Source organism: Myotis lucifugus, unplaced genomic scaffold (genome assembly GCF_000147115.1).
Source record: "Myotis lucifugus unplaced genomic scaffold, Myoluc2.0 scaffold_19, whole genome shotgun sequence".
NCBI lineage: Eukaryota > Metazoa > Chordata > Mammalia > Chiroptera > Vespertilionidae > Myotis > Myotis lucifugus.
In genome coordinates this window covers 7,970,976-7,992,407 of record NW_005871067.1, presented here as the reverse complement: position 1 = coordinate 7,992,407, position 21,432 = coordinate 7,970,976, and the positions used below count along the sequence as shown (strand labels likewise).

General features: G+C 41.8%; 1 protein-coding gene across 3 annotated transcripts in view; it reads right to left on the bottom strand.

The window, feature by feature from the left end:
- Positions 1–21,432, bottom strand: part of BCL2L13 (BCL2 like 13) — a 142,587-nt gene that overhangs the window by 37,954 nt on the left and 83,201 nt on the right. For 2 of the 3 annotated variants that reach the window (XM_006085531.3, XM_014452932.2), the window contains exon 6: positions 20,673–20,816. The exons of the other annotated variant lie outside the window; for it this stretch is intronic. In XM_006085531.3, the coding sequence (XP_006085593.1) occupies positions 20,673–20,816 (144 nt within the window). The remainder of the gene's footprint in view (positions 1–20,672; positions 20,817–21,432) is intronic. 3 annotated transcript variants of the gene reach the window in all.

Here is a 21,432-nt window from a genome sequence, read left to right as displayed (position 1 = left end):
ACATAGTCCTGGAAGTATTAGCCATTGCAATTAGACAAGAAGAAGAAATAAAAGGCATCCAAATTGGAAAAGAGGAAGTAAAACTGTCTTTATTTGCAGATGACATGATATTATACATACAAAACCCTAGAGACTCCATCAAAAAACTACTACACTTAATACATGAATTTGGAAATGTAGCAGGATACAAAATTAACCCGAAGAAATCTTAGGCATTTCTATACACCAATAGTGAACTTGCAGAAAGAGAGATTATAAAAACAATCCCATTTACCATCGCACTAAAAAAATTAAGATACCTAGGAATAAACTTAACTAAAGCGGTAAAAGACCTCTACTCAGAAAACTACAGGACGTTGAAAAAAGAGATAGAGGAAGACATAAAGAGATGGAAGAACATACCATGTTCTTGGATTGGTAGAATCAACATCATTAAAATGTCCATACTACCCAAAGCAATCTATAAATTCAATGCACTTCCCATTAAAATACCAATGGCCTACTTCAAAGATATAGAACGAACTCTCCAAAAATTCATCTGGAATAAAAAAAGACCCCGAATAGCTGCAGTGATCCTGAGAAAGAACAAAGTAGGTGGGATCTCAATGCCAGATATCAAGCTGTATTACAAAGCCACTGTTCTCAAAACTGCCTGGTACTGGCACAAGAACAGACATGTAGATCAGTGGAATAGAATACAGAGTCCAGAAATTAGCCCAACCCAATATGCTCAATTAATATTTGACAAAGGAGGCAAGAACATACAATGGAGCCAAGATAGTCTCTTCAATAAATGGTGTTGGAAAATTGGACAGATATATGCAAGAAAATGAAACTAGACCACCAACTTACACCATACGCAAAAATAAACTCAAAATGGATAAAGGACTTAAATGTACGACAGGAAACGATAAAAATTCTAGAAGAATCCAAAGGCAACAAAATCTCAGACATATGCCGAAGCAATTTCTTCACTGATACAGCTCCTAGGGCACTTGAAACTAAAGAGAAAATGAACAAATGGGACTACATCAAAATAAAAAGCTTCTGCACAGCAAAAGAAACCATCAACAAAACAACGAGAAAACCCACTGCGTGGGAAAACATATTTGCCAACGTCATATCTGATAAGGGTCTAATCTCCAAAATTTATAGGGAACTCATACAACTTAACAAAAGGAAGATAAACAATCCAATCAAAAAATGGGCAAAGGACCTAAATAGACACCTTTCAAAAGAGGACATTCAGAAAGCCAAGAGACATATGAAAACTTGCTCAAAGTCACTAATCATCCGAGAGATGCAAATCAAAACAACAATGAGGTACCATCTCACACCTGTCAGACTGGCTATCATCAACAAATCAACAAACGACAAGTGCTGGAGAGGATGTGGAGAAAAAGGAACACTCGTGCACTGCTGGTGGGAATGCAGACTGGTGCAGCCACTATGGAAGACAGTATGGAGTTTCCTCAAAAAACTAAAAATGGAACTCCCATTTGACCCTGTGATCCCACTTCTAGGAATATATCCCAAGAAACCAGAAACACCAATCAGAAAGGATATATGCACCCATATGTTCATAGCAGCACAATTCACCATAGCTAAGATCTGGAAACAGCCTAAGTGCCCATCAGTAGATGAATGGATTAGAAAACTGTGGTACATCTACACGATGGAATACTATGCTGCTGTAAAAAAGAAGGAACTCTTACCATTTGCAATGGCATGGATGGAACTGGAAAGCATTATGCTAAGTGAAATAAGCCAGTCAATGAAGGGAAAATACCACATGATCTCACTCATTCATGGATAATAGAGACCATTATAAACTTTTGAACAATAATAGATACAGAGGCAGAGCTGCCTCAAACAGATTGTCAAACTGCAGCGGGAAGGCCGGGGAGGGTTGGGGGGCAGGAGAGAGGGGGGTAAGAGATCAACCGAAGGACTTGTATGCATCCATATAAGCATAACTAATGGACATAAGACACTGGGGGGTAAGGGAGGGCAGGGGTTTGTCAAGGGCGGGGGGGAAAAAAGGGACACATATGTAATACCCTTTGTAATACTTTAAGCAATAAAAAAATTAAAAAAAAATACTGAAAGAAAAAAAAAAGAATATGAGTAAAGCTTCAAGATGAATATTTTGTTTTAGCACCAAGTCCTCCTTCCTGCGTTGCTATCCCCCACTTCCCACCATATAACCTGGCAATTAATGACAAAGTTTCACTGCTAAGTGACATTTTACCCAGGTTAATTTTCAAAATTGTAAACATGCGGGTTCTATTTTTCAGGTGTTTTTCAAATAAATCTTTAGTGTGTGTGTATCCTTATGATAATTTAATTTTTTTGTTGATATGAAATAAAACTATAAAAATGCAGAATTTCACACATTTCTATGCCAGATTTTAATATCAAACATTATAAGTGACAGCACTTATTAAAAAAAAAAAAAGAATAAAAGTGGTGCCTGGGTGGCATGGCTCAGTGGTTGAGTAGTGACCTATGAACCAGAAAGTCGCAGTTCGATTCCCAGTCAGGGAACATGCCCGGGCTGTGTGCTCGATCCCAGGTGCAGGGAGTGCAGGAGGAAGCCAATCAATGATTCTCTTTCAACACTGATGTTTCTCTCTCCCTCCCCCCCTCTCTCTCTCTCTCCCCCTCTCCCTTCCTCTCAGAAATCAATAAAAATATTAAAAACAATAAAAGCAGCGATAAATAAGTATGAATAATAAACTTAAATGTAAGTGAATTAAACACTCCAATCAAAACACATAGGGTAATGGAATGGATAAGAAAATATGGCCCATATATATGCTGTCTACAAGAGAACCACATTAGAACAAAAGACTCACACAGGATGAAAGTGAAGGGATGGGAAACATTTTCCATGCAAATGGCAACAAATAAACAAAAATTGTAGGGGTAGCAGTACTTATCCTATATAATAAAAGGGTAATAGACCAATTGACCGAATGGTGGAACAACTGGTTGCTATGATGTGCACTGACCACCAGCGGCAGACGCTCAACACAGGAGCTGCCCCTGGTGGTCAATGTGCTCCCACAGGAGAAGCGCCGTTCAGCCACAAGCCTGGCTGACAGCTGATGAGCACAGCGGCCCAACTCCGCGGCAGTGCTGAGGATGTCCCGGGGGGGAGCGGGCCTAAGCCGTCAGTCGGACATCTCCCAAGGGCTCTCAAACTGCGAAAGGGCACAGGCTGGGCTGAAGGGACCCCCCCCCAAGTGCACAAATGTCAAGCACCAGGCCTCTAGTATCTGATAAAATAGACTTCAAAACAAAGGCCATAACAAGAAGGTCACTAAAAAATACTCAATGGATCAATGGATTCAACAAAAGGATATAACCATCGTAAACCTATATACTCCCAATACAGGAGCACCTATACATATAAAAAAATTTTGGAGGACTTTAAGGGAGAGATTGACAGAAATATAGTCATCGTAGGGGATTTTAACGCCCCCCTGACATCAATAGATAGATTTTCCAGACAAAAAAGTAATAAAGAAACAGAGACCTTAAATGACACACTACACCAGATGGATTTAATTGACATTTACAAAACATCTCATCCCAAAGCAGCACAATATATATTCTTCTGAAGTACACATGGGACATTCTCAAGGATACAACACATCTTAGGACATAAAACAAGTCTCTATAAGTTAAAGAACATTGAAATCATATCAAGCATCTTCTCAGATCACAATGGCATGAAACTAGAAATCAACTAAATAAAAACACTCAAGAACTTTCAAACACATGTAGGCTAAGTAGTATTTTAGTAAACAATGAATGAGTTACAAATGAAATCAAGGAAGACATCAAAATCTTCCTGGAAACAAATGAAAATGAACACAAACACCCAAAATAAATGGGACACAGAAAAATCAGCCCTGAGAGGGAAGTTCACAGCATTACAGACCTACCTCAAGAAATAAGAAAAAGGTCAAATAAACTATCTAACCCTAAAACTAAAAGAATTAGAAAGAGAACATCAAGAAAAGCCCAGAGAAAGTAGAAGGAAGAAAATAATGAAGACCACAGAAATAAATGACACAGAGACTAAAAAAACAATACAAAAGATAAATGAAACAAAGAGCTGGTTCTTTGAGAAGATAAACAAGGCTGATGAACCTTTATCCAAACTCATCAAGAAAAAAAACAGACCCAAATAAATAAAATCAAAATGAAACACAACACCATGGCCGGTTTGGCTCAGTGGATAGAGCGTTGGCCTGCAGATTGCAGGGTCCCAGGTTCGATTCCCAGTCAGGGCACATGCCTGGGTTGCGGGCTCAATCCCCAATAAGGGGGGGTGCAGGAGGCAGCCGATCAATGATTCTCTCATCAATGATGTTTCTATCTCTCCCTCCCTCTCCCTTCCTCTCTGAAATCAATAAAAAATATATTAAAAAAGAAAAGAAAAGACGAGAAGTAACAACTGACACCACAGAAATAAAAAGCATTGTAAGAAAATACTATGAACAGCTATATGCCAACAAATTGGACAACCTGGGTTAAATGGAAAAATTCCTAAAGCATACCATCATCCAAAACTCAATCAGGAAGAATCAGAAAACCTGAATAGACCAATAAAAATTAATGAAATTTAAGCGATAATCATAAAACTTCCAGCAAACAAAAGTCCTGGAGATTAAAAATGGTGGTGGAGTAAGTGGATGCTACATGGACACACTCCCAAGACCAAACTGGAATCACAACTAAAATATAGAAAAACTTCGTGAATAATCAATGGAAGACTCAGTGGAGAGAACCCTGAATACCAAGGACAGAAAATAGAGACTGCATAAAAACTGGTAGGAAGGGCTGAGGTGTGAAAGGGCTGGCTGGGATCACACAGATAGCAACTGAAGCTCTGGAGAAATATCTCAACTTTGGGGGGTTGCCAATGAGAATTTTTGGGGTCTAATCCCCAAGCTGGTCCCCCCAGCAGAGAACATCAAAACTCAGAAGAGTACCCACATAACATTAGGCTGTGAAAAGCAGTGGGGTTGCTGTCTGCTAGGGAGAGACGGCTGGAAACTCACGTACCTTCTTAAAGGGCCAATGCACATAATTCCCTGTAGAGCCACTCATCTTGTGCTCCAGCAGTGGGAGGGCAGAGTGGAATGAAGTTGTGTGAGCAGAAGCCAGGATCGGGGGCTCTGGGGTTACAACTCAGAAGGCATGCTGCGGAGGTCATCTTTCGAAAGTAGACATTTGCTATACAAGCGACCTTGCCTGGGGGAAAGATACCTGATCCACCCTATTGGAAAACACTTTGCCCACTGTGCAGAGTTGCTCAGGCCCATTACAAAACTGAGAATAACAATTAGCCTCCAAGAAGAAGCAATTGGCCCACCCTGTTGAAAAAAACTGTTTCTATACCTGTGGAGGATTACCTGAGGGCAATTCAAGAAAAAATCCTAACCATCTGTCATCAGAGGTGGTCTCTGGAGGCTTTGAATCTTTGCCGTATCTAATTAGTCAGAAACAATGTTTGACACTGTGCTGCACTAGAGATTGAGAGGTGTAGCAGATTTACCTAATACATAGTCACAAACCCAAACTGACAGCCAAAATGAGGAGACAAAGAAACAACCCCCAAATGAAAGAACAAGAGCATTCTCCAGAAGAAATAAATGAAATAAGATAAGAAATTGATCTGATACAGAATTCATGATAATGATGTTAAAGTTGCTCAATAGCATGAGAAAAGATATACAAACTAGGAAAACAGAAATAAAGAATGACATAGCACAAATAAAGAACACACTGGAAGGAATACACAGCAGATTAGAGGAGCTGAGGATAAAATCAGTGAATTACAAGACAGGGTTGAAAAAAATCACTCAATCAGACAACCAAAAAGAAAAAAACAATTAAAAAAACAAGAGGACAGCTTAAGGGAGCTGCGGGAAAACATGATAACAACTGCTGAAATAGAAGCAGTAATTCAGAAACGCCCAGCAAACAAAACCCTGGGTCCAGATGGCTTCACAGGGGAGTTTTACCAAACATTCAAAGAAGAACTAACACCCATCCTTCTCTAACTATTCCAAAAAATCCAAGAGGAACACTTACAAGATCCTTTTATGACAATATCTGAATAGCAGGTGTACCATAAGAGGCAGGAAGGGATAAAGGAATAGAGAACATGCTTAAAGAAATAATGGCAGAAAACTTCCCTAATCTGGTAAAGGAAAAAGTCAGACAAGTTCAGGAGGCACAGAGAACCCGAGGCAAGAAGAACCCAAACAGGCCCATGCCCAGACACATCATAATTAAAATGCCAAAAATTAAAGACAAAGATAGAATCTAAAAGGCAACAAGAGAAAAGCAAACTGTTACCTACAAAGGATCTCCCATGAGGCTGACACCTGATTTCTCATCAGAAATTCTATAGGCCAGAAGGGGATGGCATGAAGTAATCAAGGTAATGGAAAGCAAGGATCTGAAACCAAGATTACTATATCCAGCAAGGGTATCATTCAAAATAGATGGTCAAATAAAGAGCTTTCTGGACACAAAAAGGCTAAAGGAGTACACCAACACCAAGCCAGCATTACAAGAAATACTAAAGAGACTACTGTAATGAGAAAAAGAAATAGAGAGAGAAACCTAGGCAGACAAAAATAAAATGGCTATAAACAAGTACCTATCAACAGTAACCTTAAATGTAAATGGATTAAATGCTTCAATCAAAAGGCATAGGGTAGCTGAACGGATACAAAAACATGATCCATCTATAAGCTGCCTAAAAGAGACCCACATCATAACAAAACAATCACACAGGATGACTGTGAAGGAATGGAAATAAACTTTCCATGCAAATGGAAAAGAAAAGGAAAAAAGCTGGAGTAGCAGTACTCACATCTGACAAAATAGATTTCAAAAGGAAGGCCAATAAAAGAGACAACAAAGGTCACTACGTAATACTAAAGGGATCGATCCAACAAGAGGATATAACCCCGGTAAACATATGCACCCAATACAGGTACACCTAAATATATAAAAAAGTTCCAGAGAGGAGAAACCAAGATGGCAGCATAGGTAAACACCTGAAATTGCTGCCTCCCACAACAAATTCAAAAATACAACTAAAAGACAAAACAGACATCATCCAGAAAAACAGGAAGGCTGGCTGAGTGGAAATTCTACAACTAGAAGTAAAGAGAAAAGCACACTGAGACTCAGAGGAGGTGCGGAAGTAAAGTGCAGAGGTACGGAGGCGCACGTGGAAAGGGCTGGCAACTGAGGAGACGGTTGTCTTTTTCAATCGGGAGGGAGTCTCAAGCTCCCGACTACTCTGAACTCCAGTTCCGGGCGAGTCTCTGGGGACCCAGACTCATACAGGGAGAAACTGGACTGTCTGGCAGCAGGCAGAACTTGAGGGCGGCTTTCTCTCAGAGGTGCTTGCAGTGATTACCGCGGGACACTGAGACCCGGGGCCTCTTAGAGTAGGACTGAGGATCAGCCATAGCTGTTTGCTCCGCCCTGTTGATTCCCTGAGACCCCGCCCCCCCAAGCTGTGCGCAGAGGCTTTTGCATATGAAAGGCCTGGCCCTTTGCAATCTGAAAATTACCTAACAAACTGCAGCTGGGTCAGAGAGACCCAGAACTTCCAAAAGAAGGCCCAAGGCCCCACAGCAGCTTGCATTGCTTCACAGCTGGGCCTCATCTGGGCACCTCCAAACCCCAAACAAAGAAGAGGAATCTGCAGATCTCTCCATAGCTCCTGCTGGGTAGCCTCAGGCAGAGGCTAAATTAGCACCTCCTTAGAGATCCAAGTGCCAGTGTACCCAGTGGTCAGAGTGGGACCATCCAGATTACAACTCCTCAGATCCATAAGGGACACACTCAGGGGGCAGACTCAGTGAGCACCAAAGCCCCACTGAAGCAAGTCTTGCCCCAGAAGGGTGTCTCTAGCACAGAAGTTCTCTCACCGTAGACGCAGCTCATTCTCACAGCCAATTGGCCTGGAGGTCAATTCCTCCCAGTGATACCTACAACAATCAAGGCTTAACTACAACAAGACTGTGCACAAAGCCCTCAAAGGGGTGCACCAAGAGTGTCCACCTCAGGTAATTGGGGAGGCTGAGCCACTGGGCCCTATAGGACACCTAGCACACAAAGCCACTCTATCAACACAGGGAAGCAGCCAAAATGCGGAGACAAAGAAACAGGTCACAAATGACAGAAATGGAGGAAAGTAAACTACTGGATATAGAGTTCAAAACCACACTTCTAAGGTTTTTCAAGAATTTTCTAGAAACCGCCGATAAATTTAGTAAGACCCTCAAGAAATCTAGTGAGACCCTTGAGGATATGAAAAAGGACCAACTAGAAATTAAGCTTACACTGACTGAAATAAAGAATATTATACAGAGTTCCAACACCAGACTAGAGGATTGCAAGAATCAAGTCAAAGATTTGAAATACGAAGAAGCGGAAAACACCCAACCGGAAAATCAAAAAGAAAAAGAATCCAAAAATATGAAGATAGTGTAAGGAGCCTCTGGGACAACTTCAAGCGTACCAACATCCGAATTATGGGGGTGCCAGAAGAAGAAAGAGAGCAAGATATTGAAAACCTATTTGAAGAAACCAAGATGGCGGCGTAGGGAGTGGACCTGTGCGTGCTGCTCTCTCACAGCATCATTGAAACTACCAACTATGAGGCAAACAACCACCACTCAGAACCATGATGAAGTTGGCCCAGTGGGAGATCTACAACTGGAAGAAAAGAAAGAAGCGCAGTGAGACTGAGTGGGAGCTACGGAGGCGCCAAAAACAGAGGTACGCAGTCACACACCAGGCGGGCTGCAACTGGATTCTCGGTTTTTTTTCAATCGGAAGTGGTTACGAACCCTGGAATCCTCTGGGCTTGCTCGGGGCGGGTCTCTGAGGTCCCAGATTCCACGGGGAGAGGCAGCATGGCCTTGCAGCGGTCGGAAAGCGAGGGAAGCTCTGACGCGCGGCTGCTCTGCGCGGCTGCTCGCCGGCACTGAGGGACGTGAAGTCCTGGTGTCCCGCAAAGTCCCTGTGTCCTGGACGCCGCCATTGCTATTGACTCTGCCCCGGTGACTCCCTGAGACCCCGCCCTACTCAATTTACATTCCCATCCGGGCTGTGCCAGAGGCACAAGAGGCAATGACTGTGCTTTTACAAACTCTCAAATCCACTGAGCTGGTTCGGGCGGGATCATGAGGCACCAGACCCTACGGGGAGAGGCGGCACGGCCTTGCAGCTGTGAGAAAGCGAAGGAGGCTCTGTCACACAGCTGCTCGCCGGCACTGGAGGACGCGAAGCCCCGGTGTCCCGAAGAGGCGAGGGGCCACGGAGACGCAGCCAGTGCTATTTGCTCCGCCATGGCAACTCCCTGAGACGCAGCCCTAATCAATTTACATCCCCATCCAAGCTCTGCTAGGTGCACAAAAACTCCCACCTGCGCTTTTGCAGCCTAACCCAACAAATTGCAGACTTCAACTGCTCGCAGCGATGGGAGACACACTCAAGAAGCAGACCCAGGAGAACCAAGATGGCGGCGTAAGGAAGAGACCTGTGCGTGCTGCCTCACACAACAACATCGAAACTACCAACTATAGGACAAACACCTATCATACAGAACCATGGGAAAGTTGGCCCAGTGGAAGCTCTACAACTGGAAGGAAAGAAAGAACATTGAGACTGAGTAGGATGTGCAGAGGCACCAAGTACAGAGCCCAACCCAGCAGGCTGCAGATTTCAGCTCCTCGCATCCAGGAGGGACGCAATCGGGGGGCGGAGTCGGCTTTGGGGCAGGCCGGGGCTGGGGCCGGCTTGGCCGGCGTTGTGGAACCACTGTACCAGCAGGCGCACAAACATGCCCACCAGTTCCAGTCTCGTGTGGGGCGCTGGGGGACAGCAGACGGGCAGTCTGTGCACTTGGTGGAGGGCATGGTCCGAGCAGGAGTGCTGGATGTTCAGCCACCAGGAACGCCTAGAGATTTTGTCTGGCGGGGAGCCGCCTGGCAGGGGACAGAGGGCCAAACTTCGTGTTTCCCCGGTGAGGCTGGGACGGCCCCGGTGAAGTTGGGACGGCCCTAGTGAGGTCGGGATGGCCCCGGAGAGGTTGAAACGGCCCCAGTGAGGCCGGGACGGCCCCAGTGAGGTCAGGATGCCCCCGGAAAGATCGAGATGGCCCTGGTGAGGTCGAGACTGCCCCGGTGAGGTCGGGATGGCCCCGGTGAGGTTGAAACGGCCCCGGTGAGGTAGGGACAGCCCCGGTGAGGTTGAAATGGCCCTGGTGAGGCTGAGACGGCCCCGGTGAGGGTGGGACTGCTCCAGTGAGGTTGGGACAGATAATGGGGACCAGTATAGACTGATGAACAGGGGTACATGCAGAGGCAGAGCAACATTGAACAGACTGTCAAACTACAATGGGAAGCCTGGGGAAGGTTTGGGGGGGGGGATTAAGAGATCAACCGAAGGACTTATATGCATGCATATAAGATTAACCAATGGACACAAGACACCAGGGGGGTAGGGGCCGGGGGAATGTCAAGGGTGGGGGGGGGAAAGGAGACATATGTAATACTCTTTCTAATACTTTAAGAAATAAAAATTATTTAAAAAAAAAAAAGTAAAAGAACTGGGGGGAAAAAAAACCTATATGAAGAAATAATGACAGAAAACTTCCCCTACCTGGTGAAAGAAATAGACTTACAAGTCCAGGAAGCGCAGAGAACCCCAAACAAAAGGAATCCAAAGAGGACCACACCAAGACACATCATAATTAAAAAGCCAAGAGCAAAAGACAAAGAGAGAATCTGAAAAGCAGCAAGAGAATAAAAGTCAGTTACCTACAAGGGAGTACCCATACGACTGTCAGCTGATTTCTCAACAGAAACTATGCAGGCCTGAAGGGAGTGGCAAGAAATATTCAAAGTGATGAATAGCAAGAACCTACAACCAAGATTACTTTACCCAGCAAAGCTATCATTCAGAATTGAAGGTCAGACAAGAGCTTCACAGATAAGAAAAAGCTAAAGGAGTTCATCACCACCAAACCAGTATTATATGAAATGCTGAAAGGTATCCTTTAAGAAGAGGAAGAAGAAGAAAAAGGTAAAGATACAAATTATGAACAACAAATACACATCTATCAACAAGTGTATCTAAAAATCAAGTGAATAAATAATCTGATGAACACAATAAACTGGTGAATATAATAGAATCAGGGGCATAGAAAGGGAGTGGACTGACTATTCTCGGGGGGGGGGGGAAAGGTGTGGGGGGTGCGGGAAGAGACTGGACAAAAATCGTACACCTATGGATGAGGACAGTGGGGGGGTAGGGATAAGGGCACAGGGTGGGGTGGGAACCGGGTGGAGGGGAGCTATGGGGGGGAAAAAAGAGGAACAACTGTAATAATCTGAACAATAAAGATTTAATTAAAAAAAATTAAAAATAAATAAAAATAAAATTATGAACCAAAAAAAAAAAAAAAAGGCTAAGGCCAAGTCAGCATTATAAGAAATGCTAAAGGGACTGCTGTAATGAAAAGAAGAAAGAGAGAAATCTAGGCATACAGAATTAAAATGGCAATAAAGAAGTACCTATCAATAATTACATTCAATAGATTAAATGCTCCAATCAAAGGACATAGAGTAGCTGAATGGATACAAAAACATGACCCAACTATATGATATCTACAAGAGACCCACCTCAGAACAAAAGACTCACACAGGATGAAAGTGAAGGGATGGAAAAACAAATGGAAAAAAAAGCTGGAGTAACAACACTCTTATCTGACAAAATATACTTCAAAATGAACTCCATCACAAAAGACAACAAAGGTCACTACATAATACTAAAGGGACCAAACCAACAAGAGGATATAACCTGGTAAACATATATACACCCAATATAGAAGCACCTAAATATATATATAAAAAAAAAACTTTAAGGGCTTTAAGGGAGAGTTTAACAACACCACAGTCATAGTAGGGGACTTAAACAGCCCCACTGACTTCACTGGATTGATCTTACAGACAAAAAATTAACAAGAAAACAGTGCCTCTTAAGAACACTGGATCAGATGGATTTAATTGATATTTATAGAACATTTCACCCGAACACTGCAGAATATACATTCTTCTCAAGTACACAAGAGTCATTCACAAAGACAGACTACATGTTAGACAAAAAACAAGTTAAAGAAGATTGCAGCCCTAACCGGTTTGGCTCAGTGGATAGAGCATCGGCTTGCGGACTGAAAGGTCCCAGGTTCGATTCCGGTCAAGGGCATGTACCTTGGTTGCAGGCACGTCCCCAGTAGGAGGTGTGCAGGAGGCAGCTGATCGATGTTTCTCTCTCATCGATGTTTCTAACTCTCTATCCCTCTCCCTTCCTCTCTGTAAAAAATCAATAAAATATATTAAAAAAATAATTAAAAAAAAAAGAAGATTGCAATCAGGATAGGAAGATGGAGGCATAGGTAAACACCTGTACTCACCGCCTCCCACAACCACATCAAAATTACAACCCAAATACAGAACAACCATCATCCAGAACCGCTGTAAAGCTGGCTCAATGGAAGTCCTACAACTAGAGAAGTAAAGAAGAAAGAGCACTAAGACTGGTAGGAGGTGTGGAGGTGCAAATGGGCTGGTCCGGCACCCACATGTGCTGCTTTTATTTTTTTATTATTTTTTAAAGTATTACATACCCTTCCCTGGCCACTCCCACCCCCAGTGTCCATACCCATTGGTTATGCTAATATGCATGCATACAGGTCCTTTGGTAGATCTGTTATACACCCCCGCCCCCCACTCCTCCCCTGCCTTCCCTCTGAGGTTTGATGGTCTATTTGGTGTTTCTCTGTCTCTGGATCTATTTTTGTTTATCAGTTTATGTTGTTCATTATATTCCATACATGAGTGAGATCATGTAATATTTTTCTTTCTCTGACTGGCTTATTTCGCTTAGCATAATGCTCTTCAGGTTCATCCTTGCTGTTGCAAATGGTAAAAGTTCCTTCTTTTTTATAGCAGCATAGTATTCCATTGTGTAGATATACCACAGTTTTTTAATCTACTCATCTGCTGATGGGCACTTAGGTTGTGTCGCTTTTTTTATTTGGAGGGAGATCACTTCTGCGGAGGCCACCCAGAGGAGCAAGGGGTCCCAGCCCCACCCAGACTCCCAGCCCAGGGTCCCAGAGTTGAGAAAAGAAGTCCTTATGGACAGTAAGAACTGCGGGCTGTAAAAACTAGTGTGGACTAGGGCTCGGTGACACAGAGGCTGCTGGAGATCCAGCTGTTCCTCTTAAAAGACCGGCACCATGAACTGAACTTACAAGGTTCCACTTCCTCCCGCTCCCTCTGAGCTCCAGCACAAGGATGAGGTGCAAGGGAACACAGACACATACGAGGAGAAACTGGATTGTCTGGCATCTGGAAAGAACTCGGGCCGCTTTCTCCCAGACAAAGGTGCTCCCAGGGATCATTGTTCCTGTGCTAGGACCTCCCTGGTCGAAAGGCTGACTGGCAGCCATTTCTGTTTGCTCCCCCCTCGTGATTCCCTAACACCTGGCCTTATCCAATTTACAACCACACCCAAGCTGGGTGCACAGGCTTTTGCATATGAATGGCCTGTCCCTGCTCAGACTAAAATCTCTCAAAACAAGTTACAGCTGGGTCAGGGAACCCCAAACCTATTAATAAAAGGCCCAAGACCTAGCACCAGGACCAGCCTGGCCTGCTTCATAGTTGGGCCTCATCTGGGCACTTCCAAACCCGATGCAAAGAGGAGGAATCTGCAGATCTCTCTGTAGGTCCTGCTAGGTGGCCCGTCAGTGGCTGACTTTGCAACTCCCTGACACCCAAGAGCCAGTATACCCAGTGGTCAGTGTCAGACCATACCAGATTACAACTCTACACATCCACAAGTGACACACTCAAGGAGCAGACTCAGTGAGCACCAAAGCCCCACTAAAGCAAGTCCTGCTCCATAGGGGTGTCTCCTTCACAGCAGCTCTCCCACTGTAGTTGCAGCTGGTCCTTACAGCCAATTGGCCTGGAAGTCAATTCCTCCCAGTGACACGAACAGGAATCAAGTCTCAACTACAACAAAACTGTGCTCACAGCCCACAAAGGGGTGAACCTAGGGCTCCCAGCTAAGGTGACTGGGGAGGCAGAGCAACTGGACCTTATAGGATACCTACTACATAAGGCCACTCTACCAGCTCAAGGAGACATAGTAGCTCTACCCAACACATAGATACAAACACAGGGAAGCAACCAAAATGCGGAGACAAAGAAACATGTCACAAATGAAAGAAATGGAAGAAAGCAAACTCCTGCATCAGGGGTCCTCAAACTTTTTAAACAGGGGGCCAGTTCACTGTCCCTCAGACCGTTGGAGGGTCGGACTATAGTTTAAAAAAAAAACTATGAACAAATTCCTATGCACACTGCACATATCTTATTTTGAAGTAAAAAAACAAAACGGGAACAAATACAATATTTGTATTTGCATGTGGCCCGCGGGCCGTAGTTTGAGGACCCCTGCTACTGCATATAGGGTTCAAATCAACGGTTATAAAGTTACTCAAAAATATTCCAGAAACCTCCAATGGACTTAGTAAGACTTTCAAGTATCTTAGTGAGAATGCCAAAAAAAAAAAAAAGGAAAAGGACCATTTGGATATTAGGCATACACTGACTGAAATAAAAAATAATAGACAGGGATTCAACAGCAGAGAAGAGGATTCTGAGAATAAATTCAATGATTTGAAATATGAGTAAGCAAAAAACGCCCAACTAGAAGAGAAAAAAGAAATAAGAATACAAAAATATGAAGCTAGTGTAAGAAGCCTCTGGGACAACTACAAGCATACCAATATTTGCATTATGGGGGTGCCAGAAGGAACAGAGAGAGCAAGATATTGAAAACCTATTTGAAGAAATAATGACAGAAAACTTCCCCTACCTGGTTGCCACATGAAGGAGGGCCAACAACACAATAAATACATTATACAAAAATATGAATTTGGAAGGCATTGGGGGGCCAGGTGGAACCTCTTCTGTGAATAGGAACACTGAGTCCTGACCTAGTCCACTTTTATTTGCTTTGAATACACATTTGCTCTTTAGCCATGCATACAGGCAGATCAAAGGTAAAGTTTGGTAAACAATGTAAAGATTATCAGGTCATCGCAATCACAGCTTCTGCTGAAATTCAGCCCTGCAGAATGTCAAATTCCATTGGCTTACCAATGTTTTTTTTGATGCTAACTGCTGTTTGCTTTAGCCTCTGGCACCTCATGAAAGAAATGGACCAGTGGTTCTCAACCTTTGGGTCCCGAGCCCTTTGGGGGTCGAACGACCCTTTCACAGGGGTCGCCTAAGACCATCTGAAAACACATATTTTCGATGGTCTTAGGCACCGAGACACCGCTCCTCTATCCGTCTCCAGGCGGGTCCGCCCACATGCAGATACGCCCACATATGAGTACCCGGCATGATACTTTATGATACACCACAACATAATCGCGCCAACCCCATCACATACACCCCGTACAAATACAGGCGCCATAATGTACTTATGCGGACCAGTAACACACATGTAGAGAGCAGCTACTGTGTAGAAAGCAGCTGCTGTGTTGAAAGCAGCTACTCTGTTAAAAGCAGCTACTGTGTTGAAAGCAGCAGTATTGGAGGTAAATCGATAATTCATGAATTATAATTACTGGGTAAATGTAAAATCATGTACTGTAAAATCATCAACTACTGCAAAAAAAAATATCTATACCATGGGGACTTAATCTGGATGCTGATTGGTCTTTTTATATTCAGCTGCGGTTGATGTGAATACTGCCCCCTTGTGATAGTAACAGGTATGTAAAAACAACAATACAGAGAATGGTAAATCATAGGAAACTTTAATGAACTGTATTGACTGAACTATGCCATGTATCATCTTTTGTATTATTAAAGCTATTGTTATATATTATTTTCATTAGCAAACCATCCCATGACAATGGACCGTATAGAGAAGAACGTTAAGAAAAGAAAATATAGTGAGGATTTTTTACAGTGTGGTTTTACCTCAATAATTATAGCAGGAATTGAGAAACCACAATGTGTTATTTGTTGTGAAGTTCTATCAGCTGAATCTATGAAGCCGAACAAACTAAAATGCCATTTTGATAGCAAGCATCCAAGCTTTGCCGGCAAGGATACCAACTATTTTAGAAGCAAAGCTGATGGACTCAAGAAAGCCAGACTTGACACTGGTGGCAAGTACCACGAACAAAACGTAGCAGCCGTAGAAGCTTCATATTTGATGGCACTCAGAATTGCCAGAGCTATGAAACCTCACACCATTGCTGAGGATTTACTGTCGCCAGCAGCCAAAGACATTGTTCGAGTTATGATTGGAGACAAATTTGTTACGAAATTGAGTGCAATTTCCTTATCTAACGACACTGTCCGCAGAAGAATAGACGACATGTCTGCTGATATTCCTGATCAGGTAATCCAGGAAATTAAATCTGCTCCACTTCCAATATTTACTATCCAGCTTGATGAATCTACAGATGGTGCAAACCGTTCAGTTTTTGGTTTACGTGAGGTATATTAATGATGGCGACTTTAAAGATGAGTTTCTTTTTTGCAAACCTCTTGAAATGACAACTACTGCAGGTGATGTATTTGACACAGTTGGTTCATTTCTGAAAGAGCATAAGATCTCTTGGAAAAAGGTTTGTGGTGTTTGCACAGATGGTGCTCCAGCTATGCTAGGATGTTGATCTGGATTTCAACGTTTGGTACTGAATGAGTCACCAAAAGTCATCGGAACTCACTGTATGATTCATCGGCAAATATTAGCAACGAAGACGCTGCCACAAGAGTTACAAGAAGTAATGAAAAGCGTCATAAGTTGTGTCAATTTTGTAAAGGTGAGCACTTTAAACAGTCGACTGTTTTCGCAACTGTGCAATGAGTTGGATGCGCCGAACAATGCTCTGCTATTTCACACTGAAGTGAGATGGTTGTCGAGAGGAAAAATTTTAAAACGTGTTTTTGAGCTTCGTGATGAACTCAAAACGTTTTTTAATCAGAAAGCAAGACCGCAGTTCGAAGCACTTTTCAGCGATAAAAGTGAACTGCAGAAAATAGCTTACTTGGTTGACATCTTTGCCATCTTGAATGACTTAAATTTATCACTGCAAGGACCAAATGCAACATGCCTCGATTTGTCCGAAAAGATCCGTTCATTCCAAATGAAACTTTAGCTTTGGCAAAAAAATTGGATGAAAATAAAATTTACATGTTGCCTACCTTATCTGCTTTCTTTGAGGAACATGACATTGAACCAGACAAAAGGATTACGATGATAATTTCTGTGAAAGAACACTTGCACATGCTTGCAGACGAAATTTCATCGTACTTTCCAAATCTACCTGACACCCCATTTGCACTTGCCAGAAGCCCATTCACAGTCCAAGTTGAAGATGTTCCTGAGACAGCACAAGAGGAGTTCATTGAACTTATTAACAACGATGCAGCGAGAACTGATTTCTCTACAATGCCAGTTACAAAATTCTGGATCAAGTGTTTGCAGTCATATCCTGTTCTGTCTGAGACTGTGTTGTGCCTTCTTCTTCCATTACCAACAACATATCTTTGTGAAACAGGGTTTTCCAGCTTGTTGGTTATCAAGTCTAAATACAGAAGTAGACTTGTTGTGGAAGATGATCTTCGCTGTGCTCTTGCAAAGACTGCCCCAAGAATTTCTGATCTGGTGAGAAAGAAGCAATCTCAACCTTCACACTGACGTTGGCTTTTTACGCATACTGTTGCAAAATGTAGTAATGTAGTTTACTGTTGTTATATTAAGACTGTTACCCATGCTACACCATGCTTCAAGACAAAATTTCACTTATTTGTAATTAGAAATAAATATTTCACAATATATAATTACATACTGTTTCTGTGATTAATCACTATGTTTTAATTATGTCCAATTTGTAACAATGAAAATACATCCTGCATATCAGATATTTACATTATGATTCATAACAGTAGCAAAATTACAGTTATGAAGTAGCAACGAAAATAATTTTATGGTTGGGGGTCACCACAACATGAGGAACTGTATTAAAGGGTTGTGGCATTAGGAAGCTTGAGAACCACTGAAATAGACTTACAAGTCCAGGAAACACAGAGAATCCCAAACAAAAGAAATCCAAAGAGGACCACACCAAGACACATCATAATTACAATGCCAAGGGCTAAAGACAAAGAAAGAATATTAAAAGCAGCAAGAGAAAAGCAGTTAGTTACCTAAAAGGGAATGCCCATAGGACTGTCAGCTGATTTCTCAACAGAAATTATGCAGGCCAGAAGGGAGTGGCAAAAAATATTCAAAGTGATGAATAGCAAGGACCTAAAGCAAGGTTACTCTACCCAGCAAAGCTATCATTTAGAACTGAAGGTCAGATAAAGAGCTTCACAGACAAGAAAAAGCTAAAGGAGTTATCACCACCCAACTAGTATTATATGAAATGTTGAAGGTTATTCCTTAAGAAGAGGAAGAAGAGGAAAAAGAAAAAGGTAAAGAATATGAACAACTAGATGGCAACAAATACATACCTATCAATAACTGAATCTAAAAATAAAAGAATATGGAATTAACAAACAACATAAACTGATGTACAAAAATAGATTCAGAGACATAGAAGCATCGAACAGATGTCAAACCTCAGAGGGGAGGCAGGGAAAGGGAGGGGGAGAAGAGATCAACCAAAGGACTTATATGCATGCATATAAGCATAACCAATGGATAGAGACAGTAGGGGGGTAAGGGCATGTGCTCGGGAGTGGAGTGGACGGGGAGAGACCAATGGGTGGAAAAGGAGACATATGTAATACTTTAAACAATAAAGAATTTAAATTTTTTAAAAAAGAAGAAGATTGCAATCATATCAAGCATCTTCTTAGATCACAATGGAATGAAATTATAATCAACTACAGTAAAAACATCCCAAAACATTCTAACCCAAGGAGGCTAAATAGCATATTATTAAACAATGAATGGGTTACCAATGAGATCAAGAAAGAAATAAAAAACTTTCTGGAAACAAATGAAAATGAAGATATAACAACCCAAATTTATGGGACACAGTTATAGCACTTCTGCGAGGAAGTTCATAGGCCTGGTATTGGCACAAAAACAGGCATATCGATAAATGGAACAGAACAGAGACCCTAGAAATTGAACCAAGCAATTACGCTCTATTAAAATTTGAGAAAGTAGGCAAGAAAATACAATGGAGTCAAGACAGTCTCTTCAATAAATGGCATTTGGAAAATTGGACAGATACAAGTGGAAAACTAAAACAAGACCACCAACTTACAGCATACACAAGAATAAATTCAAAATGGATACAAGATTTACATGTAAGTTGTGAAACCATAAATATTCTAGAAGAAACCACAGGCAGCAAAATCTCAGACATCTCTTGTAGCAATATGTTTACAGATACATCTCCTAGGGAAAGGGAAACTAAGGAGAAAATAAACAAATGAGACTACATCAAAATAAAAAGCTTCTGCACAGCAAAAGAAACCATCAACAAAATGAAAAGGGAGCCCACTGTATGGGAGAACATATTTGGCAATGTCACAACTGATAAAGGGTTAATATCCAAAATATATAAGGAACTCATACAATTTAACAAAAGAAAGATAATCCAATTAAAAATGGGCAAAGGACCTAAATAGACACTTCTCCAAAGTGGACACACAGAAGGCCAAAAAACATATGACAAAATGCTCAAAGTCACTGATCATCAGAGAGATACAAATTAAAATGACAACAAGGTATCACCTCACAACTGTCAGAAAGGCTATCATCAACAAATCAACAAATGACAAGTGCTGGCAACAAAGTGGAGAAAAGGGAACCCTAGTACACTGCTGGTGGGAATGCAGAATTGTGCAGCCATTATGGAAAACAGTATGGAATTTCCTCAAAAATTAAATATGGAACTACCATTTGACCCAGTGATCCCACTTCTGGAAATATATCCTAAAAAACCTGAAACACCAATCAGAAGGAATATATGTACTCCTCTGTTCATAGCAGCACAATTTACAATAGCTAAGATCTGGAAACAGCCCAAGTGCCCATCAGTAGATGAGTGGATAAAAAAGCTGTGGTACCTTTATACCACGGAATACTATGCATCAGTAAAAAAGAAGGATCTCTTACCCTTTGAGACAGCATGGAGGGACCTGAAGAGTATTGTGCTTAGTGAAATAAGCCAGTCAGAGAAAGGTAAGTATCACATAACTCACTCATATGTGGAGTCTAATCAACAAAATAAACTGATGAACTGAGTGGATCCAGAGACATGGAAGTATGGAACAGATTGTAGAATCTCAGAAGGAAGGTAGGGGAGGGTGGGTAGGTGGGAAGTAATCAACCAAAGAACTTATATGCATATATGCATAACTCATGTACACAGACAATAGGGTGGTGAAGGTCTGGGGCGGGAGGTGGGGGCATGCTAGATGGGGTGAATGAGGGAAAAACGGGACATATGTAATACTTTCAATAATGATTAAAAAAAAAAAAAGTAGAGCTCATACCCAGCCACCTTGCTGGATGATGTACTCTGCTGCATAGTCTTCCAGATATGTCACACCAAACTGCAGCAATGTACTCAAAGGTTCTTGACCACGCCTTGTCAACTCCAAAAGCATTTGTTGTAGCAAAACCAGCGGCACCAAAATCTTCAATGTAAAGATGAGAGAATAAAAACACAAAGTTAAATACTTACAATTTATTTTATTAGTTCAATTACTAGAAAATCATACTCAGGTGCGTCATTATGAAATTTCATTCTTATTACAATAAGGGAAATAAATCATTGACCCCTACTAGAATTTTTGTGAATAATGCATATAGGTTTTATACCTTATAGCAGGGATTTTCAACAGTGTGCACAGTGGTATAAAGCAGAATTTTTAAAACATGAAATATCTGACTATTTAGTCAGAGGCACTCACCTCTTTTCCTAATTGTCAAATGAAAAAATGACAATAGCCAACACAACAATATTCGTCTGGTATGAATGAATCAAAATTATACCTTTTTTTTTGTCAGATCAGCAAAAAAATGTATTGTTGGTGTGCCACAGAATTTTAGTAATTAATTTATGTGGGCATGAGATTAAAAAGGTTGAAAATTACGGACTTGGGGTTTTAGAAGTAATTATATGAAAATAAGTGGGCCTGTGGGGGGGGGGGGCAACATATGGACAGAAAAATCATTGAAGCATTATTTATAAATAGCAAAAGCCTTGGGACTGGTTAAATATATTAGATTGTTTACTGTCCAATCACCAAG